The 16,192-nt window shown below is 45.5% G+C and overlaps 1 protein-coding gene across 1 annotated transcript in view; it reads left to right on the plus strand.

Annotated features, from left to right (window-relative positions):
* The window catches only part of PEX11B (peroxisomal biogenesis factor 11 beta), a 72,670-nt gene extending 58,070 nt beyond the window's left edge, over positions 1 to 14,600 (plus strand). The window contains exons 3-4 of the mRNA XM_085639856.1: positions 5,590 to 5,791; positions 8,544 to 14,600. Of these exons, the coding sequence (XP_085495982.1) occupies positions 5,590 to 5,791; positions 8,544 to 8,919 (578 nt within the window). The 3' untranslated portion in view covers positions 8,920 to 14,600. The remainder of the gene's footprint in view (positions 1 to 5,589; positions 5,792 to 8,543) is intronic.
* The last annotated feature ends 1,592 nt before the right edge of the window (positions 14,601 to 16,192 follow it).

Raw genomic sequence — 16,192 nt, forward strand, 5'->3', positions numbered from 1 at the left:
GAGCTGGAAGAGCTGCCAGGAGGAGTACTGCCCCTCTGCTGTGTTGTTGCTTTGTTGGGTTGGCCTGCAGCTGCTGCTCTACCTTGGGCAGTGAAAGGACTGGACTGATCTTTCTCTACTTCTGCTGAAACCGAGCTGGCCTCCTGTTAAGAAGTCTCAGGGACTGCAAAGACTTCACCAACCTCTGGGTACCGCTCCTGTAACCGCTGTTTCAGTTGCCTCAGAGAATAGGGAACCGCGACCGACTCTGTCACCGACTCCGTCGCTGGCCTTGTGTCCTGAAGGCACCGCAGGCCGCACCGACTCGCCCTGCACCGCACGCCTTGGTCTCACTGACGCCGTCTGCATGATCGTAACCAAGCCGCTGCCTGCACCGCATCGAGAGGCACCGCAGCACGCACCGCCTCACTTCGCTGGCCTGGTCTCACTGACACGATCGCCGCTGGGTCGACACCCGTGACCGCCTCGTCAAGCACAGCTGTCCGGCTCGGCCAGCTACAATTCCCGGCAACCGGCTCTGTCGTTTGCATTGCAACCTGCCAGCACCGCATTGAGCACCGTCTCGCCCTGCACCGCAAGCCTTGGTCTCACCGACGCCATCTGCCCAATCGTCACCGAGCCGCTACCTGCACCGCATCGAGAAGGCACTGCGCCCTGCACCTCTTCCACTTTGCACCGTAAGCGCAACGGACGCCACGACTGGCTCTGTCACCTGCACCGCAACCTGCCAGCACCGCATTGAGCACAGTCTCACCCTGCACCGCAAGCCTTGGTCTCACTGACGCCGTCTGGATGATCGTTACCGAGCCGCTGCTCGCACCGCATCTAGAGGACACTGCACCGCCTGCACCTTGCATCGCAACCGCGACGGATGCCAAGACTGACTCGCACCTCCGTGTGAGCCGCACTATGAAAGGTACTGTTAACTGCAAGACTTTGTTTTCAGCATCGGTGTAGGCTCGGACCGAGCTACTGACTCGTATGAACTGTGATTCCAGCGTATTTTTGCAAGTCTATTTTTAAAGTACTGTATTGTGGATTTTTACTCATATTTGGTCTTGTCTTAAGTTTATAAAAATATTGGCTATCTTGCACAACTGATGTGGTGTCCTTTTGTAGTGCTTACATTGTATTACTGTTGGGTTTGTGCAAATGCTTTACACACTGCCTCTAAGATAAGCCTGACTGCTCATGCCAAGCTACCAAGGGGGTGAGCAGGGCTTATTTTAGGAGTGTAACTCCCTTACCCTGACTCGGAAGAAGGGTCCCTACATGGACAGAGGTGCAAACCCTTGCCAACTAGAGACCCCCATTTCTAACATTGGTTGTCAGCTGTGAGGATAGGACTTGTGTTTGCACTTGACTTGCAGTGATTGGTGAGCACTACTACCATATTGCAGACCATTACATACCACGTACAGGTTCTTTATCTTTTTGGCCTATTTTTGATCTTGCCAGTTTGAACTTGCTACTTCAACATGCCTGAATCAATTGCACCATCTATTGCATCAGTGGAAATTGCCTTTGAGGAAGATCGATTGGAAGTCTACAATGTAAAGGAGTTAAAATCGATTTGCAAGAACCTGACAGTCCAGGAAGGATTAGCTACAAAAGGCGCTGAGGCCTGGGTAGCAGCCAGACATGCCAGTGGGCAATCTGGTGTTCTCAGTGGAGAGGTGAAGGAGCCCGTTCCTAGGGTGGATGTGCTTTTGGGAGGGGGGGGGGGGGGGGGGGGGGATGGATACCCTCCAGGCCAGGCAGCAGTGGCTTGTCCCCAGAGGGGCTGGAGGACCGGCGGGAAGCAAGGAAGTTTGAGTTGGAAAAACTCCGGATGGAGAGGGCAATGGAAGACAAAAGAATAGCCATGGAGGGAAGGAGGATGGTCTTAGATCATTAGCTTAAAATGAGAGAGCTGGAGCTGGATTGGAAAGCCAGTAGGGCTTAGTCCAGCCCAGATGGCAGCAAAAATGTAGTATCCAGTACTCAGGATGAGGTACACACACATTCACACAGACGTGGTGCCCTGCTTCAAGGAGGGGGTTGACATACACCAGGGGGTTCAGGATTCTGAGGTTACTCCAGTGGTGCACAGCGTCCCTGAGGTGGATTGGGGAACTGGCACAGGGGATCATATTCCTGGTAGTGGGAGGGACACTCTACTGACTCTAGAGGAGAGGTGCAGGGAGAGGGGTCCCCCCATGATAGAGGCCTTGGTAAGTGAGTATGGAGACCAGCCAGAAGAGTATGGGTTGAGAGACAGCAAAAGTCAAACACTGTCTCACCAGTCTTGTGAGAATGATGTGGAATACATTTCTGAGGCACTAGATGGTTGGGTGAAGGGTAGTTTGGTTAACACCTGTGTGGGACTGTGTGATTCAGTTGTTGGAGAGCATATTTTAAGTCTCTGCTATGCCAACACCCGGTGGAGTGCGAGTTCTCTGACCCCCTGGGAGCTTGCACTGGAGGCAGACCTTTTGGTGGATTCCAGAGGGTCTGGAGAAGCATCTGGGGGTTACCCGGAAGGAAGTGGCTTGTACTCCACCGGACGTCCCCCTACCAGTTTGTCTTCTGGGGGTGTGGCTCAAGTTGGGAGGGTACAGAGCCCCAAGGAGGACAGGGTGTGCGAGAGCCCACCCCAGTCTCCTGTCCAGCCGCAGGGTACAGACCCTAGGCTGGTGGGTCAGTGCTAGAATGTCATCCCTGGCCTGACAAGAGGGAGAGTGGACAAAGTGTTCCAAGCACCTGGGGCTACCGACCCCCCACTCTCTGACGCCACAGAGGTTAGAAAGCCCTGAGAGGAATAAGGCCTTAGTCTCCCCACTGACGACTGTCGGTAGCCACTGTGGCTTGCTGTCTTGGTGGACAGGGTTGCCCCTGGGAGGGGGACAGGAGTCACACCCCGGGGATGGACTGGGCCACACCATTGTGTTGGCCATGTGGGCACTGTCTGCCTGTTGGGACACATCTGTGAGCAAAGTAAGTTTAGGCGCTGCACAGATGGGGTTCACAGGTGAAGAGAAGGGTACCCCCATGGGTCAACTTAGTGGGCCCTGCGAGTATGGATAGAGGGATCCAACTAGGTTCAGGAAGGCATAGAACGGGAATGAAACCCTGCTGTTGCGAGCCAGGTTCCATGTTCTATCGCCCCAAGCACGGATGTGCATCGAGGTATGGATTGGTCTACCCTGGCTTTAGGCTGGAAGGGGGTTGTGTTGGAAATGGCCCTTTTTGCAAGGTTATCGCTAAACCTTTTGCTTTTTCCTCCTATTTTTTTCCTGACCGGTCTGTGTTGGTTTTAGAACTCTGGGCACTTTACCACTGCCAATCAGTGCTAAAGTGCATATGCTCTCCGTGTCAACTGTGTTATGGATTGGTGTTTCCATGATTGGCCTATTTGATTGATGTGTCAGTCCCTAGTAGAGTGCACTGCGAGTGCCAGGGCCCATAAATCAAATGCTGTTGGTTGGCTGCAGCACTGACTTGTGCCACCCACGCAAACAGCCGTAAAGTGTAACTTTGGCCTGCCATTGCAGAGCCTGTGTGTAGCCTGGGGCACACACTTGCCAGTCCCTAAACCTTTCCTTTTCTACATGTTAGTCACCCCTAAGGTAGGCCCAAGATACCCCTGTGGGCAGGGTGCTTTGCATGTGAAAGGTAGGACATGCCCTGGTGTGTGTGGCATGTCCTGATAGTGAATTACAGTCTACTTCGTTTTTCACTATTGCAAGGCTACCTGTTCCCCATAGGCCAGAATGGGCAGTTTGATTATTACATCCTATGATCCTAACTGACGGTCTTTTACCATTTTCAGAGGTCTGTCTGTGTCCAGAGATGTCATCTGTGTACAGCAATAATGCCAGGTGTTGTCTGTTACGGAGTGACTCAAGTCATGTTTGCAGGCTGTCCTCGGCACCAGGCAGGAGTGATCTAGCCGGGAACCAATCTATCTTCCACTATCTGTGATCGCTATCACTAGAGTCAGTGGGGGGAAATTAGCAGGCTCTTCAGGGTGTGTGGGTAGGATGGTGCGCAGGGTACTGTGCAGGCAGTGGAAGACAGATGTATCCATGGGTGTGAGGACTCCCGGGGGAGCTGGGGTAGGTATCATGGAGTCCCTGCCATTCGGTAAGAGATTCCCCCTCCCCCCCCCCCCCCCCCTTTGCGTGGAGCTGATGAGCTATCAAAGTGCGCTTTAAGAGCCTCTCTCGAGTTAGAGGGAGCCATGGGTGATGGCCAAGTTCAGGGAAATAAAATAACCTGCCTCTCCCAGTTACGCCGAAGCTTGGACCAAGTAAAGCGTAAAGTAAAGAGGGTTTGTATATCTGTAGGGTCGTGTGGGATACTCATGAGCAGAAGGGAGGACAAGAGGAGAGCTTGTGCCTGCTCTCACTCTTGTTTCAGGTAGGGGAGTCTGGCGTCTGGATGGTACTAATAGTAGGCAAAGTGGCATTGTGCCGCTAAATAGTAAAGTTGGAAATACCGGACACAAAAGCCGCCGCGATTGTACGGAAGGGTCAGTGACTCCTATCGAATTCTGGGACGTCTGCCTGCCCTATATGGCGTATTAGGAAGGTACGCAGAGAGGCAAAACAATTGCTGGTCAATACAATAGGTATATTTTTAAAAAGGGATAGGAAGCGCGGGAGTACCACCATTTTAATTATAGCAATCAACCCAGCTACAGACCACTGTAATTTAATCCATAGGTCCACTTGGGAGGTGAGTTTGTCGATGGCAGGGCCATAGTTCTGAGGTATAAATTCAGTCCTCTGTGCAGAACGATACCCAAATATTTGAGGGAATCTGTGCACCAGCACAAGGGGGTACTCTAGGTCACTGGGGACAGTAACATCCATAAGCTGAAAGAGCTCTGATTTACCCCAGCATACATGGATGTTAGAAGTGAACTTTTTCAAAACCGGAGCCCTCTATGTATGCAAGACTCCTGCAAGTGCTGGACCAAAGTGTCCAGGGCGATAACAAAAAACAAGGGTCAGAGGGGTCAACTCTGATGTGTTCCTCTAGTCACATGGAAGACCTACCATTTACTCGCAGCTGGGCCATAGGGCCAGCATGCAGCAGCAGCAGTATGAGGTTGCGTAAGCCATGGTTTATTCCTAGTTTGGTTAAAGGCCACAAGCAGTTTAAGTTAAATTGAATATTTTTATCTAAAATATTTTATTTTATCTATACATATAAAAATGAAAACAAATGATAGAATAAAAAGAAGCAAAACAATATAGAAAAACATTCTAATTAAAATACAATATCTAAAAAGAAAATTAATCTACGCGACTCTTAGTTCATAAAGAGTCGCTGTAGATTAATTTTTCTTTTTAGCTATTGTATTTTAATTTGAAGAACCTTATTTCAAGGCACCTGGTCAATATTTAAGTCCCTACCCGTCGATATAAACGATGGTCTTGCTGTTTCTTGTAGAAAAAATACTTTGCCATTTGGTTTATCTTGTCTGTTCATTGAACGGACAACAGCAACTCCTTCATGAGTGGATACGCTGTTTTATTGATTAGCTTGTCACCACCTGTCTTCTACTTAATGCACATTTTATACTTGGTATTTTTTGTTTAGTGTTCAGACTGGGCAACTCTGTGGATGCTTTGGAGTCTGCTAAGCGTGCCATTCACCTTTCGGACATCGTCCTGCGGTTCTGCATAACTGTCAGCAATCTCAACCGTGCCATGTACTTCGCCTGCGACAACATCCTCTGGCTGGGGAAGTCTGGCCTGGCATCCGATATGGACCAGGACAAGTGGAGTCAGCGGTCCTTCAGGTACGGTGCATGCTCCGTTCAGATGCAAACCCTGGGGTATATTAATTTGTTTTGTGAAGCTGTAGATCAGAGTTAAGTTCAACCAACATGCTGTGCACTCTTCAGCTTGCTTGGACCGTATGACTGGAGTGATGTGGCCCGGGTTGGATGGTGACAGATGTGGTGGACACACAAATTAATAGAGACAATACATACTTTTCTAGAGGCATTCACTTTTCAGGAGAACAGTATTCCAAGAATGAAGTGGCACCATATGACTTTTAGGAGTGGTGGGAGAGGCTATCAAGAAGGCCTTGGTGGATTTTGCGGAGTTAACTCCGCGAAGTGACCAAAAAACTCCACTGCGGTGGAGTGTGTTAGGTCATACCGTTCGCGCTGATTTTTAGCACTGGGAGTTTGTCCCACGCTGGAAAATCTGTGTGAACAGCACCATGCTCAGTGCAAGAGGGTGCTGTTTCTTTCTGCTGCTTGAGTAGATTTTCTACTCGAACGGCAGCTTTCTCAACGCGACCGGTCGCAACACTCGTGACCACCCGTGTTGAGAAATCTCGCTGAGAAGTGGTCAAACTTAACGTTAGCGAGCGCAAGCGAGGAGAAAATTCAGTTTTTCGTAACTCCGCGTGCGATATGAAAATATTCTTGTTCAGCTAGTGAATGCATGTGTCTACCTTCAAGCAGAGTTTGAATACACAAAAATGGTAAATAAATACACAGACCTCGGGTATGAAGTATGAAAACACTAACTACTCATTGAAGAGCATGTAAACTGGAGGTCATGCACATTCTGTTGTCAAAGCAAACGGCGAACTAGCAGACTACATTGTTTCATTCTTTCGAGTCTTGGAGGTAAATTGTTGCTAGACTTCCATTTCGTGTTCTGTGTTTACGTTTATGCAAGTTTTAAGCAAATCCTCACGTCGTTCAACTTCAAAAATGGGCCGCGTTTGGGTGGGATGTGTTCTCTCATGAAATGAGACCCTCTTGTCGGGTAGGAACTTTACCAACTGAAGGGTGTCGAAATTCCTTTAATGAAAATTCCCTTCTTTATGTTTGTCACTGATGAAAGCAAATTAGTAAGTTAACAAAGAGTCCCGGTTCTATTTCCAATTTAGCTATTTTAAAACATAAAGCAGGTGTGCAACCATACTGCATGAAACGGTGTACTATCTCTGTCTGAGTTGGTCCACACTTTCTCAGCAAAGCCAGGCAGAGTGCCCCATGTTGTGTAAAAAAAAAAAAAAAAATTGTGTTACAAGTTGCGGTGCAAAAATCCGAGCCTGCACTTAAGGCAGGTCAACAGTTAGTTTCTGGAGTGCCAGTCTGCCTGTAACGGAAGAGCGACTTGCAGCATGTTAGGGACATGGTCGGGGTCCTCCATGGGAGAACTCATTGTGTGTTACTAAGGGTTCGCGCATGTGCGCTCACATATGCGCATGGGTCCTGGGTCAGATGTGTTCAGTCATTTGCATAGGTCAGTGCCTTGATTCAAAGCGGGGGCCAACAGGGGATTACAGAGGGTGTGGCACTAGTGTCTGAAGAACGGAGGCACATGGAAATAGAGGGTCCGTTCAATGTTGGGGACCGGTAGGAGTCTGGCAGTCCTCCTTCCCAGCCGGACTCCAGGTTCCTCAGTTACGGTTTGGGGAACGAAAGGGTTTCTGAAGGTCTTCCTTTGAAATCCCAGACCTAATGGACTGGCAACCTTGGAAGCTCCAGGTCGTAGTAGTGGTCACCTATGCCGTATTTGGATGGGGGAAGTGACACAGATTTTTCAGCCAGACTCTGCCATATGAAGCATGGCGAATCTAGTCTGGTAAAACAAACGGTGGTCCTCCAGCACAGGGAGTCAACCTGCTGAGCAACAAGGCTTTTTTTATTTTTACTACAACAAACTTAATCTTTGAGGCTTTGTTTCAGTAAAACAAAAAAGTGATTGACAAGTTCGGCAAATCTAACTTGGCTGTTCTTCATTCAGCTCTACTTTCAGCCCATCAGCAGCACCGACCAGATATTTTGAATGCATGGAGATAGTTACCAGGCAGGTGGACATCTTTGAAGGTGCTGAGCTGTCCACCAACTGGGCGGTGCAGACCAGCTTCTCTGTCAACCTAGCAAGTTGACCGCCATACAGTGAATTAACCATGAGTAGCTTGCTCCGACTCACACAGTATTGTCCAAGGTTGACAACCCTTTAACCACTAGAGAACGTGTATGCCTTACATTTCCTGGCTGTGTTAGAGAAAGCACATTTCTGTGTTCACAGACTCCCACAATGGTTTCCTCTGTATGTTACTCAAGCACATCTTTAAATGCAGATAATTTTCAGGTATTGTTTAACCTCTGGCCTCTTAAACTTCAAGTTCTGATTCTAACATGCTTCATAAAATTAATGTATGGTTCTGTTATCCACATCTGTTTTTACTTGGTATAGCACTGAAATGGGGCCTCTTAAACACATTCTGCTCTCAAAGTCTGTGAACTACATTATATCAATGAACTTTTATATAACTTTTTAACGTCCCTGAAACGTGGCTACCTTTGGTACACACAGAAAGCAGTCCTGACATGAGATTTAACTGGTATTCTGCACTTTTAATTAACATCATTGTTGCTGTACTTTTCCCATAGATATTTACACATCCAAGGGTTCTGCTTCGGCTGTGATTAAGCCATGAAATGTGTTTCAAAGATCTCCAAGTGGATTTTGTGGGCTAATGTTGTGCCTCTTGTCTGTTTCTTCTTCAACCTGCAGGTATTACCTCTTTGCACTGATCATGAACCTGTGCCGCGCCGCCTATGAAATCAGACTCCTGATGGAGCGCGAGGAAGCTGGCCAGCATCCTAAGGGAAGCTTTGTGATGGAGAATGGAAGCATGGAAGAAAATGAGGCACATATCAAGCCCTTGGAGCGAAGACTGCGGATGCAGTTGCTACTGCTTATCCATGTGCTGAGGAGCAATCCCCCACTACTCCTGGATGTACTGAAGAATGCCTGCGACATCTTCATTCCTCTCGACAAGTTGGGACTCTACCGGACAAACCCAGGCTTCGTCGGACTCTGCGGCCTCACGTCATCTGTGCTGTCTATTCTCTCAATCGTTCATCCTTGGCTTAAGCTTAAACCATGAGGAATGCACTGCACCCAGTGGATTCTAAGCCATTTGGAGTATCTGTGATTGAAAGAAATGTTGATTGCCTAGAAAGCTGATGTTCATTGTAAGATATCTGGACATCTACAGTTATGCTGTGATCAAATTTAGGTGGCACACAGAAGTTCTAGTGGCCCTCTTTCCTATAACGCTAACTGACTTTGAACAGTTTGAACAGTTTTAACCATTTAAAAACCAGGACATTTTCCAGATGTGATGCTTGTACTTGGTTTGTATGGGAAAAGTGGTTTAGCTTTCTAATTTCGTATCACTCATCTATCGTGACATTTTCAGTCGTGTCCTTTTTGTAAGTTCAAGGCTTCCATTTAGAAAAAGTGTGTTGGTTGCCTTTTGGTTTCTTTTTTAAATGTTGTTCCCAGTACAAAAAATTGAGGAGCATTGCCAAGGAGGTCTCCAAGGACTTTTAATCGTGATGCACACCTTAGAGTCACAGCTTAATTTTGGGTGTACACTTTGTTTTCCAATGAAGAGACCTGGCTTCATTGACATCAGTAAGATCTTCCATTTTCGTATAACCCAAGATGCAAGAATTTTTCATCCTTGTGAGCTAATCTAAGCAATTCTATTTTGCAGGCTAGAGACAATAAGGCCGTGTCCAAACTGAAAATAAAAACGGCATGCAGAATTTGTCTTAAAGCACTTTTGCTTAAAAGGAAAAGAGATTAGCACTTACAGTATTACTTGTCAAAGGAAAATTGGATGTTTCTGTCTTTGTACTCCCCATTCTTGCCCGACCTTTGCAACTTCCTTTTTTACATGCTGGAGTTTCATGCTATTTTGAACACACCTTTATATGAAGCCTGTTTCAGGATATGTTTGGTTTGTTAAGGCATCCACTGTCCTTTTTAATCTGTAGCTGTGACTTCATGGTGGGTTACACAGGCTTTGGCCAAGTTTATTACTGAAGTCCAGGCCAAGGTGAGAAAATATAATTTCAAATGTAAATCTGTAATGTATCGAGCATTGTATTTTCATGTTTAAATTGCAATAACCCCTCCGGTTAGGAGGGGGGACATTACCTTTTGCAATAAGCAATACAAGCTTATTAACACAAATTGCGATTTTATGTGAACATGTTATGGAAATTGTGGGTTCTGCACCTTCCACAGGACAGCTCAAGAAATGTGGTATTCCAGAAGGGTCCACAAACATTTGAGCAGCCCCTTTTTAAATCACTATTACTCAGGTGTACGGTTAGCGCTCATGTTGTGTAGGAAGGGCGTTTCCCCATTTGCATGAGGATATGACTGCTGAGAGAATGCTTTGGTCTGTGCCCCTGCACTTTATTACAGGCACATGGCGAAAAGACTCTGCAGGTAGATGCTAACTGTGCTCTACCAACACAAGCGCAGCACAGTTAATGCACCCTCTAGCGTGCACTTGTGGAGGAGGCCCGAGTGCCCAAAGAGCACCACCTCCAAAGGTGTAGTACTAGACTAAAACCACGTTGATCGGTGCGGGTTTAATAGCCCCTTCCCAAAAGTAGGCAAGAGGCGCTCCTACAGAGACTATGACATTGCAGCAGGAGCTGTGTTGTCAGGGTTTGTGCTGGTGTATTCTGCACTTTGCCCTACAAGGGGCTAAGAAGATCCCTCAGAGTGTAAGCGCAGGGGGTTGACAGCAACCACTCGTGGGGTTCTTCAGGCCCATCCTAAGAGTCGGAGGCCGCCTAGACAGGATTTTGAACTTTGTGTAAGGCACTGATCTGTCTTTCCATTGAGTGGTGTGTCTGCAGCATATCTCGCTTCGCCATATCTCATCTGGTTAGTGCATGTGCAGCTGGCAGGTGATTTTGTTGGAATGGAAATCGCACACCCATGTTGTGCCTGATAAACAAAAAAGAGTGCGCACCCAGTGCATATTGGGGATGTGCACGCCTATCATAATCGGGTATTGGGAGCTGTTCTTGGAAATATCTCCGATTAACAAAAAGCGATGCAAGCTCATTTGGAAAAGCACGAAAAAATGTTTAAGGACCATAACACCATAACGATTCCCTTCAATTCTTTTTAGAAAGTCGCAAGAAGCCAGTTGCAGATCGTGGAAAATGTTCATAACCTGCTATGAGCAAGATCCTCGTAGCAACGATTATAAACTATGTTCTGCCCACAAAGATCGGATTTAGAATATGAAAAGCATTCTGTAATCTGTCTATGGAAAGGCATAATTCCATGATTCTTGGGCTTGATTAGAGATGGTGGCTTTAGGTTCTGGAGCATGTTTAGACACCCTTAGTTTGAGTATCTTAACTGATGGGAGCATGAAGTCACACCTAAAGTTTTTGGGAAGGTCCCAGAATTTAATGTGATCAACTCATATTTGTGTACTCAGTTTGTCTCTTAACTGAGGCAGTCAGAGTATTTAGTGCTGCCACCTCCTCTCTCAATAAGATACGAAGATGGTGCCATGAAAGAGTGTGTCTTCTGATGACATGCGCAGCGACCATATATATATGTGTTGAACAATACACAGAGACTTCTGTAAAGCCTGGTGAGCTTTATAAGGACCGAGCCATTGAGATGCGTGGCGAAACATTGCCACCTCCTGGATCCTTGTTGCGGAAGCACAAGAGCAGACCCGCTTGACCTAGCACACTTTTACTCACATTATAGATTGTAATTCAGACCTCATACCGCGTGCACAGTGTATGGAAGCACCTCCCTTTGGCCCCTATTTATGACTGTATCGACCAAAATGTAATACTAATTCCTATTTGTATAGCGCAAACATATCACCCCCTTGAGGGTTTCAAGGCGTTGGGGGTTGTCGGGGAGATTGTGAGCTATCGCCTAGAGTCACATAATGCTGAGCTGAGCTGCCTCTGGATCCGGGTATTGAACCCTGAACCCTGTGCTTTGAAGTCAGCCGCTCTTGCTGTTGCGCCACACTTCTCCTGTCAAAGCCCAAACTAGTTGAGTTCGTAAGAGCAGTAATTTTTAATGTATGATAAGGAGTTGCATGTATTAACACCGTCACTGTTTTCCTTTTATGCCCTTTTTTAAAATTTATTTAAAGGACAAGCTGCCTCTGGCTCTGCACGTTTTGCTCCCATTTCCCCCCCAACTATGCTCTTTCTGGGCTCAGTACGTTCACAGAGACTATGTTCTTTTTATAAAGTAGTTACCTTGGCGGAAGCCAGTGTCCCCATGAGACGAGACTTACGGGAATTGAATCAAGGGGTGTTAGAAGTAGCAGAGGCGCTAATCTCTATTAAATCGAGTTGTAGAGAAGATAATTTGTTCTCTTATTCCCCATTCAAACCACCCCTAGAGAAAGAAATATCATTAACTGATCAGTGGCTGTAGCGCAACCAGTTCCATCAAAAGAAGTGTAATGTTCAAGGTTCTTTATGCTTTGTGTATTAATTTCTACTGAGGTTTACTTTGGAATAGTGTGCGTCTATCACAGAAAGGGACATTGAGGTAGCTCACAGCAGCCGTTTGAAAGTAATGACCGATGTTCTTCAGGAAAAACTACTTGTACTTTACGGCAGGAGAAGTGTGCTTGCTTGTAGCATGGTTTTTTATGTTTCCTCCTCTCTGTTCTCGTACCTCTCTACGCGAGATCTGAAATGGAATGGCATGCCAAGCGCCAGGGCTTTAGAGTGCGAGGCAGGGATTTCAGACTTTAATCCCTGCATCTTCTGTTTATAGTAGATCTACATGTTGGCTGTCGGAATTATCAAACCGTAAGTGTTTAGCAGTTTTTTAATTAAATTTGAATTACAAAATTTAAACTTATGGTTGTGTTTTGTTTTTCAGTAGTCATCCTCCATTTTGTGGCTAGCATCATGTGGATAATGGTAATATTTATTTTTCCACCGGACACTTTTCATAGGACTTCCTGCTGTCTTAGATTTACAGTATGCGAGGTTCGTCTTCAGTAGCATTGCCACCTCTCTATTTTTGTGGTCATACCATTTCTCTAGGATTTTTCTTTCTGTAGTGATGAGATCACGCCTACTACCTTGCTCGTAATACGTCTTTATGCTGCCTAGTGCTCCAGTAGCCTTAGTTGCTAACTTAGAGTCTAATAACATCAGTCTTTTGACTTTATTACTGTCATGCTCTGGCAATAACATTAGTAGCCATCTTACAGTGTTGATACAGTCCTTTCTATTTGTTGTGCTGCAGTGGTAAAGTGATGTTTCCTTCTTGCTCTGTCACTGCAAAAAAAATCATTCCCTCGCCTCTCATTTGTGTCTCCAGAAAATTGTAGGAAAATACTTGAGCACACATTTAGTGACCTGTGTTAAAGTCCTATGCATAAAACCTATAATTAATATTACAATTGTGGTCATTAATGAGTGTGCTTTTACCTCCAGTTCTTACTACTGAGCAAAAACATGGAAAATAATTAATCCAACCAGTATCTGACGCCTTGTAGCTCAGCCCGTTTTTCTAGATTTGCACATGTAGTTATCAGCCTTCTTCCTGAAGATTGTGGGGGAGGAGAAAGGGGTATTTGTACTATGGAAGACATTTCCTTGAAATAAGCACTTTTAAAGGAATACATTTCTTCACCAGAAAAGAAAACATTCTGCTATGTACATGAAGATGCAACCTTCTGGACCATAACGATAGGCTTATGCGATACAGCTCTCATTCAAGTGAGATTATATTCATGTTATGTGGGATGTATGACGTTACAACGCATACATTTACATCGCAGTACATTACATCGCGGTTTTGACAACGCAAGTCGTTACAACGACTTGCGTTGGAGGGCGCTGGACTTAGGAGTAGTATAATTTACTATTCCAACTCCAGTAGGGAATGTGTTGGATAGTAAATTATACTATCCCTTGTCCTAGAGCGCCATCTAGCGCAAGTCGTTGTAACGACTTGCGTTGTAAAAACCGCGATGTAATGGCATCGCGATGTAATCCCCGCGTTGTAAACGATGTTTCCCGTTATGTGCATTCAACTGATTCGAGGTTATAGTTTTCCCCCAACAGATAGAACTTTATAGGGCTTGTGTGATCTAACCTATAAGGCTGATTAGGATCCACTGTTGGTTTTCCAAGTAGAGTGCTCTCTACAGGATCTTGTACGTGGCATTCTGTGACCTTCCTCCTGACCTGTGAGGTGGATTAGGATCCTCTGTAGTTTTTCACAGTAGATTGCCTTCCACAGGACCTGGTAGGTGGCATTGTGTGCCCGTCCGCCTGATCTGAGGTTGTTTAGTACCATCAATAGGTTTACCCAGTAGTGTTGATTGGTATGGGCTGTGTGAACGTAAAATTTGAGTGTGATCGGTGTTGTCTGCTAGTTGTGAGTTTTCCATGCAGAGCTGTTCCTTGGGTGTGCGGGTTGGGTCTAGTCTGTCGCACGTCTGTGGAACCCATGTGAGTGTTGTCGGAATTGTAGGCTATTTTTGTTCTTCGTTTGCAGAGAGCTCAGTAGGTAGGAGTGCATTTGAGCCATTAATTGGCTCCCTCGATGTGCATCTGGCCTGCGGCTTCCTGTAAGAGGTTAATGTTCACAAAACTTGTAATATCGTTGAATAATGTGTTCTGATTAAAAACCACAAGCTCACATTTGCTTTTCTTCATTTTAATGTAAATACTGTACAATGACATCTTGTAAATATAAAATCGTTTTAATAAAAAGCAGATTGCCACTTGGCAACTTGGTAAATTGTTGGTGTGATTTTTAACAAAGCTATCCTTTCCATGTCTGAAACCTTTCCGACTGTTGGATATGAAGTTGGTGAGATATTCACAGAAGTACAAATATAACAACAAAAAATTCAAACAATTAAAGTAATGTCAAATTGCTTCCCACGCCCATGCCACTGTCATTAAATGCAGGATGTATGTGTAGGTTCATCTAAGCAAGTGGGCTTTAAAGTTGGTGTCCATGCAACCAATTGAGAAGAAGCCACAATGTCGTGCTCAGTTACTTCCACTTTTGGTATGTCAAGGGGCTGCTGTTGGCGTGGGTAAAATGCAGTTTTTACTAGCTATGTATAATGTTTTAAAAGAATTGTCCAGTTACCCTCCTCTGTAGTGGAAAACGAAGTTGTACTACCCACCTCCAGCTTTTTGAACTTCCCCCCCCAATATTACTTTCATTGTGTCAACATCTGCCAGGTATTATATATTTTCAAACAATGACTTTCCTCCGCAGTCACGGACGAGGCGCACACTGGGCAGTATATGTGTGTGTATGAGTGTGTGTATATATATGTGTGTATATATACATATATATATTTTTTTAATAGATTGAAAAGCACACTTATTTATTACTTCAGTGTTTTCTACTAATGGCATTGGAGCTTAATTGGTACTGTGGTTGCATCTTTCATTTTTGAGGGCCAAGACTTATTTTGCATCATTAAATGTTGACCCCGCTCTAGAGAGAGAGAGGCCAAAAATGAAGGAGGATGAGAAATATATTAAAATGGATTTAAGGGACTTATTACTTTGACCTTCTGAGTACGCTCTCACCAGCATAGTCATGGCAGTAGGACAAAACACCAGTGGTAGAATAAGGGCTGAAGGATTTTCTAAATATTAAATGATCCAAGTGCAGGCATGTGCGTATTTATGGGTAGGAAATTCCACAATTTATTGTGAAAACTGAGGAGGCTCATCCCCCTCTGCCACCGCCTATAAACGTTAGAATCACAATTAAAAATGTAGGGGTTGATTTAGAGTTTGGCAGACCGGTTAATCAGTCAAAAAAGTAACGGCTATCCTGTCCGCCATTTTAGAAGTATGTTCTATTCCATGGTGCTTGTAGTAAGGTGGACATCGCCAAGCTTTAAATCCAGCCCTTGGGAAGTACTGTACTTGCTCCAACATAGACACTTGGCTTTTCACCGAAGGAACTATGGCCTGCACCACACTTTGGAACAAGGGGATGAAGGAGGTTTTTATGACCCTCAGTTAGCGATCGAATTTCCTGAGGCCAGAGACAAGACTGATAATCCAAATGTTGTGATCTGGCTGTAATTTATCATGCACAATTGCTATTATGTCAAGAAATGAGGCATTGACACAGCCTATTTTGAGCTTTCGGCTATCTCAGTAGGAGATACCATCTCACACGAATATGAGGTGAACTGCCGTGGGTTTGCTCCTGGTTAACTGCAGTTGTGTTTCCGCTCACAAAATCCACCTCCTAAAAACAAGTGGATTTTCTCAGGAGATAGTTACCTGGGTTTCAGGAATCACATGCAGTAACGGGCCCAGTAATTTCTGGAACTGCATGGCATTCCACAATCC

The sequence above is a fragment of the Triturus cristatus genome, chromosome 12 (genome assembly GCF_964204655.1).
Source record: "Triturus cristatus chromosome 12, aTriCri1.1, whole genome shotgun sequence".
Classification (NCBI taxonomy): domain Eukaryota; kingdom Metazoa; phylum Chordata; class Amphibia; order Caudata; family Salamandridae; genus Triturus; species Triturus cristatus.